This window comes from Plecotus auritus (assembly GCF_963455305.1).
Source record: "Plecotus auritus genome assembly, chromosome: 5".
Taxonomy (NCBI): domain Eukaryota; kingdom Metazoa; phylum Chordata; class Mammalia; order Chiroptera; family Vespertilionidae; genus Plecotus; species Plecotus auritus.
The window spans coordinates 9,784,879-9,808,514 of NC_137776.1; the positions used below are offsets into that span (position 1 = coordinate 9,784,879).

Here is a 23,636-nt window from a genome sequence, read left to right on the forward strand (position 1 = left end):
CCTTAGTTAAGTTTATTCCTAGGTATTTTTTTTTGTTGCAGTGGTAAATGGGATTATTTTTTTAGTTTCTCTTTCTGTGAGTTCATTATTGGTGTATAAAAAGGCCATAGCCGAAACCGGTTTGGCTCAATGGATAGAGCGTCGGCCTGCGGACTGAAAGGTCCCGGGTTTGATTCCGGTCAAGGGCATGTACCTTGGCTGCGGGCACATCCTCAGTGGGAGGTGTGCAGGAGGCAGCTGATCGATGTTTCTCTCTCATCGATGTTTCTAGCTTTCTATCCCTCTCCCTTCCTTTCTGTGAAATATCAATAAAATATATTTAAAAAAAAAAAAAAAAAAAAAAGGCCATAGATTTCTGGGTGTAAATTTTGTATCCTGCTACATTGCCAAATTCATTTATTAAGTCTAGTAGTTTTTTTTATGGGGTCTTTAGGGTTTTCTTTCTTTTTTTTTTTTTTTTAATAAATCTTTATTGTTCAGATTATTACAGGTGTTCCTCTTTTTTTTCCCCCCATAGCTCCCCTTCACCTGATTCCCCACCCCACCCCATGCCCTTACCCCCCGCCACTGTCTTCATCCATAGGTGTAAGCTTTTTGTCCAATCTCTTCTCGCACCCCTCACACCCCCTTCCCCCTGAGAATTGTCATTCACCAGTCCATTATGTTCTTCAGATTTTTTATTCACTTGATTTTTAGATTCACTTGTTGGTAGGTATGTATTTGATGTCATTTTGTTGTTCATAATTTTTATCTTTACCTTTTTCTTCTTCCTCTTCTTAAAGAATACCCTTCAGCATTTCATATAATACTGGCTTGGCGGTGATGAACTTCTTTAGCTTTTTCTTATCTGTGAAGCTCTTTATCTGCCCTTCAACTCTGAATGATAGCTTTGCTGGGTAGAGTAGTCTTTGTTGTAGGTTCTTGATGTTTATCACTTTGAATATTTCTTGCCACTCCCTTCTGGCCTGCATAGTTTCTGCCGAGAAATCAGCTGACAGTCGTATGGGTGCTCCCTTGTAGGTAACTAACCGGTTTTCTCTTGCTGCTTTCAAGATTCTCTCTTTGTCTTTTGCCCTTGGCATTTTAATTATGATGTGTCTTGGTGTGGTCCTCTTTGGATTCCTCTTGTATGGGGTTCTGTGTGCTTCCTGAACTTGTAAGTCTATTTCTTTCACCAGTTAGGGAAAGTTTTCTGTCATTATTTCTTCTAATAGGTTTTCAATATTTTGCTTTCTCTCTTCTTCTGGCACCCCAAAAATTCGGATGTTGGTATGCTTGAAGTTGTCCCAGAGGCTCCTTAGACTATCTTCATATTTTTGGATTCTTTTTTCTTTTTGTTTTTCTGGTTGGGTGTTTTTTGTTTCCTCATATTTCAGATCTTTGGTTTGATTCTTGGGGTACGTTGATCTACAGTTGAGTTTCTGTATATTCTTTATTTCAGACAGTGTATGCTTAATTTCTGACTGGTCCTTTTCCATTTTTTTGGCATTCTCATTAAGATCCTTAAAGGTCTCACTAAGTTCCTCAGAGGTTTTTAGAAGATTCTTGAGTAACCTTATAAATGTGGTTCTGAACTCCATGTCGTCCAGTAGTTTGCTTTCCTCCATTTCTTTCATTCGTGACATGTTTCTTTGTCTCCGCATTTTGCTGCTTCCCTGTGTTGATGGAGTGGCTTTGTGTGGTAGGTGACCTATAGGGGCCAGTAGCTCAGCCTCCCCAATCACCTGAGGTGGACACCTTTGGTACACCCCTTTGTGGGCTGAGTGCAAAGTCTTGGTGTAGTTAAGCCTTGATTGCTGTTGGTACACTGGGAGGAATTGACCTCCAGGCCAATTGGCTGTGAGGACCCTCTGTGTCTATAATGGAAGAACTGCTGTGCTGGAGACACACTTATGGTGCAGGACTTGTTTCAGTGGGGCTTTGGTGCTCACTGAGTCTGCCTCTTGAATGTGTCTCTTATGGATGTGAGGAGTTGAAATCTGGTGTATCACACTGACCACTAGGTACACTGGCTTCTGGATCTCCAATGGGGTGCAGGGTAGCTACTGTCTGAGGCCACCCAGCAGGCGCTACAGTGAGAACTACAGTTTTCTCCTCTTTGCTTGGGGTTTGGAGGTTTTGGAGCTGTCTGACCTGGGCTGCAAGTTTGCTAGGTTAAGCTGCGATAAGGCAGGCAATTCATATGCTAAAACCTCTGCTTGGAGCTTGGGGGGTTTGTAGGTAGAGCGGGGCGGGGTCTCAGCACATGACTAGGCTAGGCCATGGCAAACAGCGATGGCTGCCAGTAAGCCGGCTCTGCGTCCTGGGCCCCAGCACAGTAAATAATTATTCCTGTGTGCAGCCCTGCAAGCAAGCCTCCCTCACTTTCCGACCCCACGGCAGACAGTCCAGCTTCTCCCCGTAGGAGTTTGGGTCCCCCGTGTCTCCCCAGAAACTGGAATTTGGAGTAATAGGGAGCTTGTCTCCCTTCGGGTTGAAAAAAGCAGCGCTCCCAGATGCCCGTCGCCAGCCCGATTTGCACGTCTCCGTACCTCAGCTTTTCAGCGCTTGTGCACCTCTCAATGCTGTTTTCTCTTTCCTTCTAGTTGTAGAACTTCCACTCAGCCAGCATTCCTGCGGTTCTGGGTGATAGACGTTTTGTCTTTTAGTTGTAGTTTTGAAATTGTTGTGCGAGGCAGCAGTTTCGGTGTTTCCCTACGCCGCCATCTTGGATCCTCCTCGTCTTTAGGGTTTTCTATGTGTAATATCATCCTATTCCTCATTTTTATTTTTCCTCTTTCTGTGAGTTTGTCTTCTTTTCTCTTCCTATGCAAATTATTTTCCATCTTATGTAGTCAGATTTATCAACCTTTATTTTGTTGCCGGTGGAATTTGGTCACAGTAAGGAACAATTTTCTTGTTCCCAGATTATAAACACATTTCCCTATGGTTTCATTTTGTTTTTACATTTACATTCCTGATTCACATGTATTTTGTTGTATGGTATGAAGTATAATGGTACGGTCTGCAGTATAAATGTAGTTTTTATCTTTTTCCAACTGACTTCCCATTAATTAAAAAGTCCATGTTCTCCACTACTGGTTTGAAATGCCACCTTTTTAAATGCTGTATTCCCATGTGCACTTAAATTTATTTCTCAGTTTTCTGTCTAGTCTGTCTTTCTGTGCCCTACTACCATCTCTTTAAATTATAGAGACTTTAGGGGAATTTCAAAGTTTCCCTCATAGAGGTTTTATACATTTAAAGGTAGATTTATGCCTAGGTATTTTACCTTTTTTCTTGCTAATATATATGGGACATTCTCTTTGATTCTCTCTTCTAATTGATTATTGTTTTCATATATGAAAACTGTTGATTTCCGTATGTTAATTATTATGTATAGTCTGTAGTATTCTCCAGACATGTCTCCTGAAACCCAAGTTAGCTTTTCCTCTTCTTTCCCCTCAATTCTTTTGCTGCTGTTTGCATCCTCTTGTCTGATTGGGTAGCTGTTTCCTTGAGTAAATATTAAATAGTAGGAATAATGGTTTTCATGTCTGTTGTTTCTGATTTTCATGGAAATGCCTCTGATTTCACCCCATTGAATAAAATGGCAGGTTTTGAGCTGATGTATATTTATGATCACATTGACGTATTTATCATTGTTACTTTATTGAGTACTTTTTAAAAATCATGAATAATTGTTGAATTTTGTCAAGTGACTTTTGGCCTTGATGGAGATTGTATTAGTTGGGGTCCATCCAAGGGAAGAAACCACAATCGTTTTATAAATTGTTAACCAAATACTAGAGAACTGACAAGAACTGAAGAGGCAGAAGGGACCAGTAGAATATCGAGGAACAAGAGAAACGGATGGGACTGAAACCGAAAGGCTTGGAGGCAGAGTTCCAGGACTCGAAGGCGTGCCACTGACGGTGCTGTCTCCCTGAAGGGCTACAGCAAGTCTGGCGGAGAATGGGAAAAAGCTGCGAACGGAGCCCGCGGTTGTACTGAAGCAGTTGTCCTCCGGTGATGCGGCAGGAAGAGGAAGCCATGGAGGTTGGAAATTTCCCCCTCCTCCATGCTTCCAGGATGCAGTACGTAAAACTGGTCTGGAAAATAACCAGTTTTGCTTGATTTGAATTTTTAAGAGGTGCTATAGCACAGATTTCAAAAATGTAGAGATAGACCCACAAAGTTAACCGGTAAATTCTAAGTTGTAGGCAGGCCTATGGGTGATTTTTATTTTTATGCTTTTCAGCACTTTCCACGTTTTTAAAAAGTTGTCCAAGATGTTTTACACCTCTTGATATTTACTAGATGAACTTTGTGGTTACTTACTAGATAAACCATGAATAGTGATAAAACTTTTTTTTAAAAGTTTGTCTCCATATTAAGGTAGCTCTTGATTTTGAAAATAAACTTGGATACTTATTTATAAAACTGAGATAAAGTTGCAAAACCATTCGTTGTCCTTTCATAACTTCCCTGTAGGGTTGGAACAAATGTGATTGTTTATTAACTGAAGGGTACAGAGCCCGCGGCGGTGGGTGGGGCAGTCCGGAGAAAACCTGCAGTTCCCGGCCAGGGCGGCAGGCTGGCAGCCGCCGGGAACGTGTCATCACAGGGACCTGCGGGAGCAGGAGGGGCACTCAGCTGAGCGCCGGGCGAGGAGGGGACGGGGCTCCGCCAATTATTTCAGGCCAGAGAGTCCGCTCCGGTGACGTCCCAACATCTCGGGAAGTGTATCTGGAAGGCGCTCGCAGAACTTCTGGATCTTGACCAGGACTTCGTGCATCCGTCCTGGCCGGACTTCCCGCTGCAGCTGTCCCGGCTCACTTTCCAGGTCGGCGTCGCAGGGTCCCAGGTGCCAGCGACACCCCTCGGAGCCTCAGACCCGCGCCTCCGCCATGGACGGGGCGGCCGCGCTGCTCTTCTACGTGAACGGCCGCAAGGTGAGCGCGCCCGCGGGGCTGGGCGCCGGGCCCTCGGAACCGCAGGGAGGGCTCCTGCAGGGCGCCCTGGGCTCAGGGCACCCACTCCTGCCGCAGGGAGCCCTGGCATGCCCCGGGTTGCGGTTTCCCAGCGGATTTGCCCGAGCGCCCCCACCCCACCCCAGGGACAGGGAAAGCCTGAGTACATAGGGACGCACAGGCCATGCCCACCCACCTCACCCCGTAAACAAGAGAAGTCGCTCTTCTTACTCATCAAGGTCAGCACCCCCAACGCTTCCCTCCCTCAAAGCCCCTCGGAAAAATGGCTTTCAATAGACTGAAAACGATCTATCAGGGCTGAGCCTAGCTGGGGAGTTGGAGGGAGGAAGGGGGGAGAGGGAGAGAGAGGTGGATGAGCAGGGAGCAATTTAGAGTTGGGACAGGGCCATAGAGTTGAACTAGTTCAGACCATTCCCATCATTCCTCAGATAAGGAAATTCTAAGTCACAGACCGTTCCTGGCAGAGCTGAGTCCCTGCTGGCTCTGGGGATTGGTCTTCAGGGGGTTCACAGCTGGTGTGACATCTGTCCCCTCGGAGCCCGGCTCACTGCAGAACCCCGGGGCAGTTCCAGGCAGTGTCCAGGCCCCAAGGCACCCTTTAAGACACTTTCCCCGAGCTCCAGCACACATGCCATGGCCTGTCACTCTTAATGTTATCCCAGCATGTTTGCATCATTTTGCAAGGGGGAAACTGAGGCAGGAAGGTAAGGGGCTTCCTGAAGAGCTGACCACCAAGCTGTGCTACTTGCATTCCCAAGTGCCAGCGCCTTCAGGCCACCTGCCACCCCTGCTCCTGGTCACAGAAGCCACAGCACTTCCCCCGCTGGTGCCAGGGACTCCCCAGGAAGCTGAGGGAGGTCAGGCATCAGGGCCCTGAGCCTCTGTGGTTCTGTGTTACTTTCCTTAAAGGGGACTGCTCCCCACGCTCAAAACGGCACAGGTTGTAGTTCCCATAAAGCCAGCCTCTGCCCCTGCTGTCTGGCTTCCCACTGGGTAAGACGAGCTTGTTGTTCCCAATCTGTAGAGTAACATGTGGCAATGGGAGGAAGTATTATGTCACTTTTTCTTCTTTGGCATAACTGAATGGTATATTAAACAAGTAAGGGTTCGCCCTAGCTGGTTTGGCTCAGTGGATAGAGCATCGGCCTTCTGACTGAAGGGCCCCGGGTTTGATTCTGGTCAAGGGCACGTGCCTGGGTTGCTGGCTTGATCCCCAGTAGGAGGCATGCAGGAGGCAGCCGATGATTCTCTCTCATCATTGGTGTTTCTATCTCTCTCTCCCTCTCCCTTCCTCGCTGACATCAATAAAAAAATATTTAAAAATCAAAAAGAAAGTTGCCCTTGAAAGGAAGCTTAGAAGCCAATTAGGAGACTCTCAGGGATGTGATTGGCCTGTGGTCTGTGGTTTTTGAGAAATCCCCCCAAGATTCCAAAAGGCATGGTTGAGCAGGGTCTGAGACCATTGACCACTGGTCAGCGATTTAGTTGCAGAGAGATGTCTGAAGACTGCCTGGCTCTACCAGGGGTCCCCAGAACAGGCGTCCCAGCTAACATGGCGTTTAAGGGGCAAGAGCCCCTGAGTGAATCATACCCTAGATGCCAGTTTCTAATACAGTGGTTCTCAACCTTTCTAATGCCGTGACCCTTTTTAAAAATATATATATTTTATTGATTTTCTACAGAGAGGAAAGGAGTGGGATAGAGAGTGAGAAACATCGATTCAGCTGCCTCTTGCACACTCCCCACTGGGGATGTGCCCGCAACCAAGGTACATGCCCTACTTGGGACCCTTCAGTCCACAGGCCGATGCTCTATCCACTGAGCCAAACCGGTTAGGGCTGCCGTGACCCTTTAATACAGTTCCTCATGTTGTGGTGACCCCCAACCACTGCTCTAATACAACTCTGGAGCCAAAGCACGTCCCTCTACGTGGCAGTGAGGTGTAGCGATCACAGGTGTGGGCTTTGAAACCAGCTGGTCATGGGTTTGCATTCTGCCCTCTCTGCTCTGCCACTCAGGGCTCTGGCGCCTCGAAAAGCTGTTAAATATCTCTGAGTCTCAGTTTTCCTCTCTGCAAAATGAACCTAATAGCATACATTCTTGCTTGGAGTTGGGATGAAGATTAAATTCCATGGAGAGTGGTTAGCAAGGTACCTGGTGCACAGTAAGCATTCGATAATGATTTCTAAGACCTGGACTGGAAAATTGTTTGTTTCATGCATAGAGCCGGAACCTGCCCAGAAGTACCAAGGGGGCCAAAAGGTAGTCGAACATTATTTGCTCAACAAAATATATGGGCTTGATGTCAAGATAAGAATCTGGACAGAGCTGTCCTGGGGTTTCGGTTTACAGGGCTGGGAGAGGACATTTTTGGGGGCTGCTGGGAAGGCTGTGATAATTCAAAGAAAATTGGAGGGATTGGAGGTGGCTATGGCAGGAAGAACCACAAAGTAAAATGAATTTTAGAGCAACCTGAAGCTCAGGCAGAAGTGTCCCCCCTGGCTGTCCCCTCGAACCCCTGCCCTAATGCTGCTGTGGGTTATTGTTCTTCTCTACAGTGTCCCTCAGTACATGCCTCGTTCTCCCTCTTCTACCTGTCCACCTGGTCCTTTCACACATGCCCCTCTCCCTTTCGTATTCCATTCTTTCACCTCCTTTCTCTCTTCCCCTAATCTCCCTTCTCTTTCTTCTTTCTGCCTCTGTCTTGGACCTGGCAAGGCCCCTCAGCCCGGCCCAGAGGAACGTGGTTTCTCATCCTTGTGCAACGTGAACTTGAAATCTCGCAGAGGGCTGGTGGAGAAAGAGAGGGACACACTCTGTTCTTGCAACACCCCAGGCTGTCCTGAGACGGGAATATGCAATGACCCTGACCCCGTCAGTGAGGATTAACTGTGCCTCATTCCTTCCCCACCCCTAGCCACTATCTTGGTCCTGACCTCCCTGTTTCACGCCAAGACCCGCCAGGACAGGGTGCTCGCTGATCCTTCCTCCCACTTCCCTCCTCCAAATATGCCATCTACCAAATCAAGAAAAAGAAACCTATTTAAAGCCAGTGGACTGTGAGCCAAACTCTAATCTCTTGAAACATCTGGAGCAAACAAGGCCTGCTGCTTCCATTAACTCCTTCCAAAAAATACAATATGTCTCAAGCCTGAAATACTATTCTTTGCTCTCTGGGCTCCCTACATCCTGTCTCTCCATTAAAATTGGGCTTCTGTGGATTTGCATTATATGTATTAATTAGGATTAGTTTCAGCTACAAATGGCAACAAATTCCAAATTAACAGGGGTTCAAACAAGGTAAGTTATTATTTTTTTATTTTTAAAGAAAGGCTATCTGGGGATAGACCCTGTGGAACTGGTCCAGAAGCTTTAGTGTCACCTGGGACCCAGGTTCCTTCTTTCTTTTTCCTCTGCTGCTCTTAATATGTTGCCTCATGGCCTAAAAGGGCTGCTGGAGTTCTAGCCATTTCATCCCTATTCCAGGCAGCAGGAAGGAAGAAAGGGAGAATGCATGCTGGGTAGACAACAAACAGTTCCTGCCACCAATATTGGCACTTCTCTACTTGTCTTTCCTTTCTTCTGTCCAGGTGTCCCAGCCTGTGAAAAATCACCCCTTCCTCCTCAGTGTTCTCCTAGCAAATTGTATATATCATGTTCAAGTGACTCATTTAAATTAATTAGCATTTCTCATGTCCCTATGATATATCACCAGCACCTAGCTCAGTGTTTGGCACAAAGAAGAATAGCAGAAGGTGGTTTCTCTCAGGGATCAAGAAAGACTTACACATCACAAGTAATTGTGATGCAGATAAAACATTCTGTGAGAGGTGTGTGCACATTGGCCAGGGGAGCACAGAAGAGGACGGCTCCCTGAGCAGAGTGGGGAGGGGACAGTAGATTGCAGCACCCCCCAGCAGGAGAGAGTATTTGAGCAGGGCTTTGAAAGGCATACAGAATTCTGTCAAGTTAGAAGAATCAGAGGGCTTCCAGGACAGAAGGAATTCTACCAGCACATGTAGTGAAGGATAAAAGTTCGGACACTACTGGGATTGGCCAGTCCTACGTGAATGAACTTCAAGATGGGCTGAGTGGCTGGAGATGATGGTCAGTGTATCACAGAGGCCTTGTGGGCTATTCCGAGAAATTAGAATCTCTTCTTGTATTCCAGGTATTTTTTTAAAAATATGTTTTTATTGACTTAAGAGAAGAAGGGAGAGGGAGAGAGAGATAGAAACATCAGTGATGAGAGAGAATCATTGATCGGCTGCCTCCTGCATGCGCCACACTGGGGATCGAGCCCGAAACCCAGGCATGTGCCCTGATTGGGATTGAACTGTGACCTCCTGGTTTATAGGTCGATGCTCAACCACTGAGCCACGCCAGCCAGGCATATCCAGGTACTCTTGAATGTAAATTCACCCAATACCCACTCTGTGTGCTCATTATAGATGCACATTTTCTGATTCCCTCTCCCAGAAATTCTGATTCCATAGGGTTTCATTTTAATAAGTACCCCTAGTGATTGGGGAATTCACAGCATGGCAGTTTGGCACCCGGAGGTGTGTTGAATTTAGGTGGATACAGGAGATGATCGGACTTGGATTTTAGGGAGATCACTCTGGTAGTGGCATAGAGGGTGGCATCGCGGGTGCCAAGAATGAAGGCAGGAGGCCTGTTAGGGAGCTTTATAATTGTTCAGGCAGGAGGTAATAAGGGCTGATTTCGGGGAATGGCTGTAGAAGTGAAGGGTGTTTAGAGAATCATTTTGGAAGTATACGTGGCAGGATTTGGCAACCCTGATTATGGCAGATCGAAAGAAAGGAAAAGTTTAAAATAGCTAAGAATTCTAATCTTAGATGACCTAGCAGATGGTGAAGCCATTAAATGAATTGGGGAAAATAAGTAAAATAAAGTTTTCCATTTGAGAGTCAATTTAGTTTGGCTTGCCTAGGGTGTTCCTCTGTATTACAGTATGTGCGCGCGCACACACACACACACACACACACACACACACACACACACATCTTCCTTACTGTATTACAGACTCTCTAGGGCATATATCTGACCTTGGTAATTGGCACATATCTTTCTTTGCTGGGTGTAGGGCCACTTAAAATTAAGGGTAAGGAGGCATCCATAGAAGAAGCATTGTCCTTCCCTCATCCACTTCCCAGAAGGGAACATTAGTGAAACAAGATGTAAGGGGACTCTACTTCTGAACTTGTGAAGTAAGCCATGCTTTTATTTGTGAATCTAAGAGAAATCCAAATCTTTAATCAAAAGAGAGAGAACTTGATCACTTTGGAAAACATAACCAGTTGTGACATTTCAATCATGCCACATCTGTGTGCTCTGTCCTACTGCTGTGCTGCACACAGACTTGCTTCCCAGGGTGTCCTTGCTTCCCCTTCCTGTATCACTTGGCACACACATTTTACCTTCTTCTGTGGTTTTGTTGTATTTTGGGGCAATGGTTGGTTGTGATCTTCTTTTGGAAACTTGTTCTTTGAACATGATAAGCAAATGAGTCTTAAAAAAAAAAACTATATCAATTTCTCAGAGGCTATTCTATTCCAGCAGCTTCTCTCTCTCTCTCTCTCTCTCTCTCTCTCTCTCTCTCTCTCTCTCTCTCTCTCTCTCTCTCTCCTGTCTATCTCTCCCTCTCTCTCCATTCTTTTATACTAATATATTATCCTTTTTAGACCTTCTACCAGAAGCTGGACAGAAGTCACTAGAGTTCCTACTAATAGAACCAACTACTGCCTTGGAGAACAGTGTACAGCGATGATTCAGGACCAAGGACAGTGGCAAAGCAGTGATGGGGCCCAAGATTCAGCTTTTACTAGTACACTTAAGAGAGTTAATTAACATGCATTTCCATCAAATTAACATAAGCCTGCTATAAAATGACACAAGCTCTCTCAAATGTGTGTGCCTAACTCTTATTTTCCTTCCGGTGCAGGTGATAGAAAAAAATGTTGATCCTGAAACAATGCTGTTACCATATCTGAGAAAGAAGCGTATCCTTTCCTTTGCTTTGTACTTGAGTGTGTTTAGAGGTGGGGTAGGAGGGGTAAGGGGGGTGGTTCTGAAAGCCTCATCAGGTGATATTTTAAATACCTTTTATAAAAAATATTTTTATTGATTTCAGAAAGGAAGACAGAGGGAGATAGAAACATCAATGATGAGAGAGAATCATTGATTGGTCACCTCCTGCACGCCCCCCTCTGGAGACTGAGCCTGCAACCTGGGAATGTGCCCTGACCCTCCTGGTTCATAGGTTGATGCTTAACCACTGAGCCATGCTGGCTGGGATCAAATATTTTTTTAAAGTCATACTGAGTCATATATTCTCTACTATTGTGGTTTTATGTTCTTTGAGAAAGTCTTACATTGTAGTTTTGTAGGCAGTGCATAGTTGAGACTGTCAGAAGAACCAGCTTCTTTCCGATCTCTGTTTTGGCACTTAATATATTGTATAGATGGAGAAGCTAGCAGTGGGGATGAAAACAATGGATGTTGAAAGGCTTAATTAAGCATCCTTTAGAATCAAGAGTCACAATATTGACATTCTGTCTTTGAGGACTAATCATCATGCCCATCAGAAAAAGAGAGCACAGAAATCTCCTGAAACTAAAGTAAAAGAACAATGGAGAAATTAAGCCTGAGAATGGTACCTTAGAAAAACTTTCTAAATAGATTATCTGAGGAATGGATTCTCAGCCTGGTAGGAATGAACTCCAGTGGGATCCCAGAGTTCTGTAGACCTCATTAAATTATATACAAAATGGTGTGACAATGGGAGTTGGTATATTTCTTTCTTTACCCAAAGAGTACACAACTCAAAAAGCATCAATCACTCTCTTCTGGAAGTCATTTAAGATCTTCGGATGTAAAAACAATGAACACTGACTTCCTGGTTATCCATGGTACTAATGTATAATATTTCATATTCAGTTCATTTGTGAGTGACAGAAAATCCTCAATAGCAATAAACAAGATAGAAAAATAGAGGTTTATTCCTTTCTCATTGTATTAGTTCAGGTCCTCTAGGAAGCAGAGACTAAAAAAATGGGATTAAGTGTGCAAGAGTCTTATTAAATGAAATGCCAGAGTGAAAGGAAATAGGGAGGGGGCCAGTGACAACTGGAAGGATAGATTTCAGAGTGCAGCTGCTGGGTCTCTTGGTCAGTACCCTCCCTGTTGAAGTAGGGGTGTGAGGCACGTTCTCATGGCTATCATACTCCCATAGAGGGATCCCAAATGTAGGTAGATCAGGGCTAGTAAAGCTGTGTCACAACGTGGTCAGGGAACCAAGCTCCTTATAGCTTGCTGCTCCCCCTCCCCCACCTCAGCATGCAGCTTTCTCCTCCTGGTCAGAGATGACTGTTGCGGTCCAGCCATCATATCTGAATTCCAGCAAATAGGAAGAAGTAAGGAATGAAGAAATAGGCACTCTTCTCTTTTTGAGGACATTTCCCTTCTGGAAGTCATACGCACTTATGCTTACATCCCATTGGCCACCATTGTTGATAACTCCATCTAGCTGCAGAGGAGGCTTGCAAAAATATATATTTTTTTATCCTGGGAAACGATGTGTGTAGCTAAGAATTGAGGATTTTATAACCGAGGAAGAAAGATATTAGGGGACAACCAGTAGTTTCTGCCACCAAGAAGTAGAGAAATATGGCCAACGTGGATAATGTGATAGAAATATTCCAAGAATTACTTACATGTTGACATTTTACTTTGTATGTCATCAAAGACACAGGTAAGGTTGAGAACAAATGTACAATGTACTCATACTTTCAAATATTTAAGCCCTTATGTGTATAGACTCTTCCTTTTCTTAGTTTAGCCCAATTTTTGGCAACCTGAGGCCCAGTTGTTTTGAAAGGGAGACTAGATATAACACACAAATGAAAATTAAGAATTTATATCATCCTAAATAATAGCATCCATACATCCATCATTTGGTAATTATGTACTAATTTAACTATATATTTAAGTCTTTGTTGTCTCCTAAGATCAGTGCTATTCTGGAAAGAGAATTATGAAAAATACATTATCCTTAACTGTGCTTTTCCCAGTTCGACTCACAGGAACTAAGTATGGCTGTGGAGGGGGAGGCTGTGGTGCCTGCACGGTGATGATATCACGATATAACCCCGTTACCAAGCAGATAAGGTACCTGGCAGCAAAGTGCAGATATGGTTGATTTTTGTAGTTTTGAACTTTGTTTTATTCCTTTAATTGGTAAATATGTATTGAACACCTACTATGTGACAGGAACTATGTTCGATACTGGAGACACAGTGACCAGACAAACCTTATCCCAGAAATATGAATGCATTATTACAAATGTGCCATCAATGAGGATAACAAAGAATCCCCCACTGAAAGTTAAAAGGCTGTCTGACACCCTGCGCTGTTTGGGAGGAAAGGAAGGGCTCAAATGGCAGGGGAGAACAATGCCATCATCGCACTCTTATATCACTACCACAGCCTACTAATGATCCCCTTGCTCCCACCCTTGCCCCCATACAGTACCTTTTTTATACATCACTCAGAGAGATCTGTTTCACGTATAAATCAGATTGCAACACTCTCATACTTCAAAATCACTAATGGCTTCCCATTGCATTTAACATCTTCTCTTTCATGTTTGCCAAGTTTCTTGGATTTGTGGGTTGATGTTTTCTATCAGCTGTGGAAACTTCTCAAGTTATCTCTTCAAATATTTATTTATTCTTGCTCTCCCATCCCCCCATCTCCAATTATGCACATATTACACCATTTTACATCATTCCATAGATCTCAGATGAGGGCAGAGGATCTGAGCACTGGTCAGACTTCAGAGATCTGTCTGTGTTCCACAGCCAAGCCATCTTGTCTGTATACATAGGTATTGTCTACCTTCCCTCCACTAAACTATACACTCTACAAGGGAAGGGGTTTTATCCAATAAATCCTAGCATCTGGAACTGCCTGACACATAGTAGGCACTCAATAAATATTTATATTTATTTATAAATAAATAATATCCTTCTGATCTTTCATGAGTGCACATGCAGAAGCATACTGCATATACTGTTCAGAGAACTGTATATTTTGTTTAACTTCTCATGAATATCTTTTGAAAGTAATAAATATAATTTTAATGGTTGTGTATATCCCATTGCTTGAGTGCACCAAAATCAATCCCCAAATACTAATCACTTAGATTGTTTTCAGTTCTTCATTATTATAGGCAATGTGTCAGTGATATATACATATATCTGTGACAGTCCATAGAGATGGAATTTCAGAGTAAAAGAATGTGTATGTATCTGGAAGGTTTTTATGCCGTCCAGTGAAATGTCTCCCAGAAGAGCTCTATCAATTTACATTGTTATCCAACAGTACATAAGTTTCTTTTTTCCAAATTTTTGCTAATGATGCATATTACACTCTTTAAAAATCTTTGTCATTTTTCTTGATTTTAAAAAAATGGTGTTACTCATTGCTTAATTTGAATTTCTCTTGGTTATTTTGAACATATATTTCATGTGCTTATTGGCCATTTGTAGTTCTGTTTGGTGAATGAGAACGTTTTAGTTGTCATTTTTGAGTTGGACATTTTCAAGCAGTAGGTTTTATGGGATTGAGGAGTTCTGTATCCCACACCCTATTTCTTCTGAAGCACAATTTCAAATTCACTCTTCCCCAACCAACCCCTGGTTCAGCACCTGCCCAGAAGATGGAATATGCAATTAATCGCAGGTGACTACAGAGGAGAATGTCAGCCGCTCATCTACAAGAAAAACAACAACAGTTAGTGGGACCTGTTCTGGAGTCAGAATTTGGAGGTCTAATTGAATCCTGTCTCTGGCACTCCAGCTGTGTCCCTAAGCAAGCCACTCTGACCCTCAGATTCTACTTTATTTTTTTTTTTAAATATTTTATTGATTTTTTACAGAGAGGAAGAGAGAGGGATAGAGAGTAAGAAACATCGATGAGAGAGAAACATCGATCAGCTGCCTCCTGCACACCTCCCACTGGGAATGTGCCCGCAACCAAGGTACATGCCCTTGACCGGAATAGAACCTGGGACCTTTCAGTCCGCAGGCCGACGCTCTATCCGCTGAGCCAAACCGGTTAGGGCCAGATTCTACTTTTGTAAAATGAACGTGTGCTAAGGATAAAATGTATATGCAAACAAAGCCTGAAACATTCTTCCAAACTTTCCACATTGGAGGTGCTCAGTGAATGTTCAGTCCCCTTTCCCATTGGCTACGATTAATCTGTGCTTTTCTTTTGCGTTCTGAAGACATTACCCAGCCAACGCCTGTCTGATGCCCATCTGTTCTGTGTACGGCGCTGCCGTCACCACAGTGGAAGGCATAGGCAGCACCAGGACCAGGATTCACCCAGTTCAGGTGAGGATGGGCCTCTTCAGGGGGTTTCTGGGCTTTGAAAACCATGATGTCATGATGAGCCCCTGAGATTAATACAGTCAGTAGCCTGCGTCCTCCTGCTTGGTCAGCTGACAAATGAAATCAAGCTGGGGACCAGGAAGGGAACCTGGGCCACATGGATGTTTTGTGACTGACTTCTTGGAAAGATGCTTTCCGAAGACTAGAGGACTTGGGTAAAAACAAACAAACAAACACTGACCTCACTGGTTTTTGTTTTTTTTTTGTTTTTAAGATATTTTTATTTATTTTAAAATTTTTAAATTATCTTTATTGTTGAAAGGATTACAGATGTCCCCCTTTTTTCCCCATTGACACCTTCTAGCCCACATTCCACCCCCCCCCTCCCAGGCCTTCACCACCCTATTGTCTGTGTCCCTGGGTTATGCATACAAGTTCTTTTTTTTTCTGTTTTTTTTTTTTTTTAATTGTTTGAAGTATTACAAATAGTAGTACATATGTCTCCTTTTTTTCCCCCATTGACCTTCCCCCAGCCTCCCCTTCCCCCCGGTACATGCCTTTACCTGCCCCCCCCCAGTGTTTTTTATCCATTGGTTATGCTTATATGCATGCGTACAAGTCCTTTGGTTGATCTCCTACAGTCCCCTCTCCCCCAACCGCAACTTCCTCTGCCTTCCCGCTGTAGTTTGACAGTCTGTTCAATGCTTCTTTGCCTCTGTATCTATTTTTTCCCCATTTCATTCCTTTAAAAAATCTTGCCTCTGCAGACTAGAAATAAACATATAACAAAAAATGTTTGAGTCCCAATTTCCATGTCCAACTGTTCTGAGTCCCCGTTTCAATGTCAAACAGTTCCTTAAGTGTACATGTCAGCAATGACAGGTCTGCTCCAACCACGAAGACAAGAGGAGAAACAGTCCAGAGATGGAAGACGCTGACGACGCCTTGTCACGCTAGCAGTCAGCAGCTGTGCGACGCAGCAAGTTGCCTAGGACCAAACCAGAGAAGGTCGGACCTGCATGCCACCATGTGCCCACCATCCAGATATCATTGCTGACATGTACACTTAAGGAACTGTTTGACAAGTTCTTTGGTTAATTGTTTCCCACCCACCCACCCTCCCCCACCTTCCCTCAGAGACTCATCAGACTGTTTTCTATGTTCTAAATAAATGGCCCCTATCCACTATCCACTTTGCATCTTCCAACCTTACAAAGAAACGAGAGCTCTGTGCATTGAGGAATATAATTTTATTGTTTGTTTTTTTTTATGAAGTGGAAAACAACATGATTTTAAAGCTGAATGAAAATCTCAGCTACCAAAAAGATTTGTAAATTTAGGACTTGTTCAGAAGACAGGTAATAGGAATTGTAAATGAATTTTGAGATTTTTTTCGCCTAAGGCAGCACCTTCTTAGAACTTTGCCTCAACTGAAAGGGCACTTCTGACTCCTGAGTCTTTTGGTTATTTATGCATTTGCCATAAAAATGCTGTTACTACATGTTTTTCTCTAAGTTGATAAGGGTCACTTATGAGGAGAGGGTTGAAGAGGGGAACGATTGAGGTGACAAAGAAAATGGCCAGACTTCAAATTCTCTGGACTTGAAGGAATCATGGGTTCTGTTTATGTTCTATGAAACCCCAATACCTAGAGGGAGTGAATTCTGCCTGGATACCCTGGGGAGACTTCCCTATTCACAGGCATGACAACACTTTCATTTAGTCACTGCTGTTCCTCTCCTGGTCGCAATGAAGCTGGAAGACAGCTTCCAAAAGGAGGTTGCAACTTTGAAGTTAGATTCCAAGGAGAACATGCTGGGGGTGGGAAAGGGTTGGAAGGAAAATAAAGGCAATGCTTCCTTCTTGACTGCTTTCAGGATCAATAACGGTACTTTGTAAACAAACTTCCATGTGCCACAGTATTAGGACAGTAGTGGGCAGGTAAAGGAAATACTTGGAGGTTTGTTTGTTGTTAGTTTTTTCCCCTCAACTTGAGTATAATTCAGTTCATTTCCCTGAAAGACTTCCAGGGAGTAACCTTGGGATCACTTTATCTCAGTGATTCCCATTCAGGACTACAAATTGAAACCACCTGGGAATCTTTATTTTTATTATTATTATTATTATTATTATTATTAAATATATTCTTATTGATTTCAGAGAGGAAAGGAGAGGAAGAGAGAGATAGAAACATTTATGATTAGAGAGAATCATTGATCAACTGCCTCCTGCATGACCCCTACTGGGGATGGAGCCCACAACCTGGGCACGTGCCCTGAGTAGGAATCAAACCACTGAGCCACACCAGCCGGGCAACCTGGGAATCTTTATATGTCTGTGTCACACCCCTGGGGATTCTCAGTCAATTGATCTTGGGTGCTGCTTTTGGACATTTTTAAACTCCCCTGTTGATTCTGAAAGCTGAGAACCTTGAATGAAGCTCAAAAGCTGGTGAGGACCAGTATTCCTAGCCACTCAGCCCAAGAAAGGGAGACCCCTAGGATGAGAAGGATCTTCTGGGGCCTCTTCTCCCACCTCAATGTGCACACGATTCGCTTGGGGCTCTTGTCAAAAGGCAGGTGTGATTCAGTAGGTCTGGGGTGGGGCTCCAGATTCTGCATGTCTATGCCTCCTGTGCCTCCAGGAGAGGATCGCCAGGTGCCACGGCACACAGTGTGGCTTCTGCACCCCTGGGATGGTGATGTCCATCTACACGCTGCTGAGGAACCACCCGGATCCCACCCTGGACCAGTTAACTGATGCCCTTGGTGGTAGGTTATATGTGTGTGTGCTTTCGTTTTTGAATAATGATGATGATGAACACTAATGGTGGACATCTGCCATGTGCCACCCGCAGTATTAAATGCGATGCACAGATGATCCCCTTTGCTCTTTGCAGTAACTTTATCTATCAACCAAATATCCCAAGTTGCTGATAAAGAAATCTGACTTTGCAGAGTAGGTGTGCTGAAATGTCAAATAGGATTTCCTTCTAGGATGGGGCCTTATGGCCATCATGACTGGCCGTCTGTGCCTCTCTCTAGGTTCCTTGATTGACAGAGCTGGGTTTTTCTCCTTCAGGTAACCTGTGCCGTTGCACTGGATACAGGCCCATAGTTGATGCATGCAAGACCTTCTGTAACGTGAGTAGAAAGGAACATGTTAGCAGGTGTATTTTTCCCAATGAGACAGAACAGTAGGGGCTGTGAGGTGTGACTGGGGGAATAGCCATTTGTACTGGTTCAGGGCTACTTTTTACCTCAAAGCCTGTCACGGTGTTTCTTATCTGATCTTGGGCACGGTGCTTACCCTCGTTCACTGGCCTGGCCCTGCTACTCACGTAATGAGCACTAAGCACTTTGATGTTGGCTGTGGGTCATTGTTCCTGACCTGTTTGCCTGAGTCGGATACCCCGCCATGGTGCTCCTGCAGCCCCCTGTGCATGCCCCTGTCACAGCGTTGGTCACATGATGGGGCAGTTGCCCATTTGCTCTTCTGTCTGTTTATCAGACTTTAGTCTGCCTGACAGTAGAGGCCATGTGTTTCCAGACTGGACACCATTCACCCAGTGAGTAACCACTCAATCAATGTTTGTTGAATGAATAAGTGAACAAACGACCTTGAAATGAAGGACATAAGATTGCTCTTTGGAAGTTAAACTATGACATCAGTACATCATAAATAAGGACAGAGTGATTGATAATAATGCTCTGTATTTTATTAATAAAATATAAAATGTTAATATTAAAAATTATTGTTAATATTTATTGCTATGTGCCAGACTTTGTTATACGATCTTTAAATTATGGTGACAATAGTTAATAATACTGTGTTGTGTGTTTGAGAATTGCTAAGAGACTTGACCTTAAGTGTTCTCACCACACACACACACACACACACACACACACACACACAATGGTAATTATGTGCGATAATAAGTGTGTTAATGAACTGACTATGATAATCATTTAACTTAATATACATATATCAAATCATCACATTGTACACTTTAAATGTATACAACTTTATTTATTAATTATACATCAAGAAAGCTGAAAAAATTCTTAGTAGAATCAGCGTTAAATTCTCCATTATTTGTTTTTCACCCCCTAGACTTCTGGCTGCTGCCAAAGTAAGGAGAATGGGGTTTGCTGTTTGAATCAAGGGATAAACGGATTCCCAGAACTTGAAGAAGGAAATAAGGTCAGTGACATGTGCATTTTTTATAAGGGTTTCTCAGGAGATTGTCAGAGACCAGCTAACTTTAGGAAGAATAAACAGCTGCCTGAGTTAAATTAATTGGAGGTCTGTCAGCATGTCCCCCTCTCCCATTCTCACTCCATCTCTGTCACGTGGACACACAAATCTATCCTAACAACTGCATTCCCCATCCCAGATGTTACTCTCATTTAAAGCACAGCGATCTATAGGAGAGAAAGCACATTGATATCTCAGTGTTTCTTCGTCTTTTTTTAAAAAAAAATATTTTTATTGATTTCAGAGAGGAAGGGAGAGAGGGAGAGGGATAGAAACATCAATGATAAGAATCATTGATGGGCTGCCTCTTGCACGTTCCCCACTGGGGACTGAGCCCATAACCCGGGCATGTGCTGTGACTGGGAATCGAGCTGTGACCTCCAGACTAGCCAGGCTCTTTCTTAGTCTTAAAAAACCCTCCTTCAAGTCTTTTTTCAAGAGTGAGAAGCACAGTGGAGATGTCAGGGTGATGAAAGAACAGGTGGCGATTCAGGGAGATGTTCTTGGTCTCAGCTGCGTCCTCTGCTTCCCCAGACTCCAGGTGAACATGCAGGGGTGCAGGGCCTGGGGGCTCCCCACCAACCATGCTGACTGCTAAGGACCAGGTCTGTGTCAGAGCCCTTGACTCAGAACCCAGGGACTGTGGCTGGCCAGCTGCTTTCTGGTGTGTGTGTGCTGTGTGTCTGTCTTCTTCTGAGCTCATTCCACACACGATTTAAAGTACTGTAGTTCGAGTTGATGGATGACAGTTACTTATTGTACTTTCTCTTTTTAAGACAAGTTCAAAACTCTTCTCAGAAGAGGAGTTTCTGCCACTGGATCCAACTCAGGAATTGATTTTTCCTCCCGAGCTAATGGTAAGTGAAGGCAGCGCTGGGGTTGTCCTAAAGGAGTTCATGGTGAAATGGCAGGAAGGGTGTTTGCCAACGGATCCTCTCAAGGGCTGATCAGCAACCAGGTACTATCCAACTGTTGTCCTCCGCTCAAGGTCTAAAGAGCGTGGGACCGATGCAGAGAGGGGGGAGCAAGCGGGGGATCGCCTGGAGGAGACAGTGACTGTAAGAAGCAGCAGTTAGTGTCCATAAAAAATGCTACGAAATGACATCACATTTATAGACTTAGACATGTTTTCTACTTCTGGCAGAAACCCAAGTTTATTCTTCCATAGGATGTTGTGACAAAATTAAGCATGATGAAACCCCTGTAAACTTCGAAATGAATTCCTTTGAGATATAAAAGCACCAAAAGGAGACACTGGAACAGATTCCAGAAGGAGTAAAAGATTGCCCATTTTTATTCTGATTCCTAGTGAGGCTGTACCTTTAGGTCATTTTTTTATTTATTTATTTTTTAAATCTCTATTTCCTTCGCCTGTTTATACAAAGATAGAGTAAACCCAGGTGGAAACGTGGTCATAAAGCAATCTCAAACCCCTACTGGTTTTGCAACAGATCATGGCTGAGAAACAACCACCAACGACCAGGGTTTTTGCTGGCGAGAGAATGACGTGGATTTCCCCAGTGACCCTGAAGGAACTTCTAGAGGCTAAAGCCAAGTACCCCCAGGCCCCTGTCGTCATGGGGAACACCTCTACGGGTATGCAGAACCCCGGGGATTTCTTAAGGGGAAACCTAGGAAGAGTGCTTTGGGGAAAAGAACCTCAGATATGCGCGTCTCAGGAGAATCAGCTGGATTGAGTCTTGGCTTCCTCGGCATTGCTCACAAGAATCTCACAGCTTCCTGACATAAGTGATTCCTATTGTCCCTGTTGGGAGCGGTGCACAGAGTTGCACCAGGTTGGGGGCGGCAGTGGGGGTAGGGGGGAGGGGGCTGCTTCCTAACAAAGCAGGAGCAGCAGTTCCAGGGACGGCCGTCCTGTCCTTGTTCCCTGTGGAGGCCGATCTGGGGCTCGTGTCTGAAACGGCTGTTTCCTCTCAGAGGTGTCTCCGTAGGTATAGGCCACAGTTCCCAGGTCCGCCTACTGTCTGCTCTGTAAACTCAGTTTGACCGCCTGCTTCTTTGAGGAGGCTCCCAGGGCCCTTCCAAAGGGATTTTTAAAAATATACTTTTATTGATTTCAGAGAGGAAGGGAGAGTGAAAGATAGAAACATCAATGATGAGCCTGGCTGGTATGGTTCAGTGGTTGAGCACTGACCTATGAACCTGGAGGTCATGGTTTGTTTCTGGTCAGAGCACATGCTCGGGTTTGCAGGCTCAATCCCCAGTAAGGGGGCATGCAGGAGGCAGCAGCTCGATGATTCTCTCTCATCATTGATGGTTCTATCTCTCTTTCCCTCTCCCTTCCTCACTGAAATCAATAAAAATATGTATCTTAAGAAAAGAAACATCAATGATGAGAGAGAATCATCCATCTTCTGTTCTTGCACACCCACACTGGGGATCAAGCCCACAACCTGGTCATGTGCCCTGACCAGAAACAAACTGTGACCTTCTTGCCTATAGGTCAGTGCTCAACCACTGAGCAACACCGGCCGGGCCCAAAGGGAATTTTGAGTTGCCACACGTTGTCTTGGATTCATCAGCCAAGTTTTCAGGCTGACAATGCAAGGGGTCCCCTGTGCAGTGAAGATTCAGCTGGCTGTTCTCTGTGCGTGTGTGACTTGGCCATGAACAGACCAGTAGGAGGATATGTAGTTTATATATATTTAAAGACATCACTTTGAATCCCAATGTCAAAATTAACAAGGCGGTTAGCCCCCTTTATCTCAGTCTTCTTCTTTTTTTTAATCTTTTAGGGCCCGAAGTGAAATTTAAAGGTGTCTTCTACCCTGTTATCATTTCTCCCGATAGAATTGAAGAACTGAATGTTGTAAACTATGCAAATAATGGTGAGTTCTGAAGGTCCCTGTTTTCTTAGTTAAAATGAATTAATAAATTTATTTTCTTTGCCCAGCAGATAACGAGAAAAAGAATTACTCCAAATTATAACAAACAGAGAAATTCTCTTCTTATAAGAAGGATAACATTCTGGAGGAGGTTCAGGGAAATCCCTGTAATTTTATGAGATACTAATAGTCTGAATAGTCAGCTTTTCATTGAGGAATTTTCTATGTGTGCCATATCAGAGAAACATAACAACTCTTCCACAAAGGGCACTGTGTAAGTGCTGGGAAGAAGACAGAGATGAGTGAACACAATCTTTGCCTCCAGAAGCACAGGAGTAAGCAGAGCAAGTTTATGCATTAAGCAGCTTACAGATTCTTTTCATTCTGATAAAGGAAATTGATTTCAGGGCAAGGATGAGAAGCGATATAAATGAGAGTTTGAAGTCTGGCTCTGGAGTCTAATTCTTGACTATCTATATCTATAATAATAAAAGCATAATATGTAAATCGACCAAATGGCCATCCGGACGTCCTTCTGGAAGAAGCCGGGGCAGCCGCTGCAGCTGCAAAGGCCTATTCTTGCACGAATTTCACGCATCAGGCCTCTAGTGTCATATATTAGCTGTAAAAAACTAGTCAAGTTCTTAACTGAGTCTCAGTTTCTTGATCTGTGAAATAGGGCTAATAACATCTCAAAGCCTTGTCAGGGTGCAAGGCGATTCTGTGGAGCATTCAATAGAGTGCTTGACACGGCGAGTGCTCAAAACGTTTAGCCGCCATCACAGCCATCATCACCTACACCACTCCTGTCACCATCACCACCAACGGGCAGGGCAGCATGACGCAGCATGAAGGTCCTGTATCTGTAACCTGAAACTGAATGGAATGGACATCTCCGGCCGGCAGCGATCACACTGCATGATTCACACATGATTTCATTTCAGGGCTGACCTTAGGGGCCGGCCTCAGCCTGGCTCAGGTGAAGGACACCCTGGCTGCTGCGGTGCTGAAGCTCCCGGAGGAGCGGACACAGACACACCGCGCCCTCCTGAAGCAGCTGGGAACTCTGGCCGGAGCCCAGATCCGGAACGTGGCTGTATGTATGCGGTGACAGTAAACTGGCGTGTGCCCCTTGCATGGCT

General features: G+C 44.3%; 1 protein-coding gene across 1 annotated transcript in view; it reads left to right on the plus strand.

The window, feature by feature from the left end:
* Positions 1-4,542: 4,542 nt before the first annotated feature.
* The window catches only part of AOX1 (aldehyde oxidase 1), a 68,581-nt gene continuing 49,487 nt past the window's right edge, over positions 4,543-23,636 (plus strand). Inside the window, exons 1-11 of the mRNA XM_080669921.1 lie at positions 4,543-4,934; positions 10,939-10,996; positions 13,067-13,163; positions 15,286-15,394; positions 18,036-18,162; positions 18,473-18,534; positions 19,505-19,594; positions 20,425-20,505; positions 21,100-21,244; positions 22,405-22,497; positions 23,439-23,590. Coding sequence (XP_080526047.1) covers positions 4,890-4,934; positions 10,939-10,996; positions 13,067-13,163; positions 15,286-15,394; positions 18,036-18,162; positions 18,473-18,534; positions 19,505-19,594; positions 20,425-20,505; positions 21,100-21,244; positions 22,405-22,497; positions 23,439-23,590 — 1,059 coding nt within the window. The 5' untranslated portion in view covers positions 4,543-4,889. The remainder of the gene's footprint in view (positions 4,935-10,938; positions 10,997-13,066; positions 13,164-15,285; positions 15,395-18,035; positions 18,163-18,472; positions 18,535-19,504; positions 19,595-20,424; positions 20,506-21,099; positions 21,245-22,404; positions 22,498-23,438; positions 23,591-23,636) is intronic.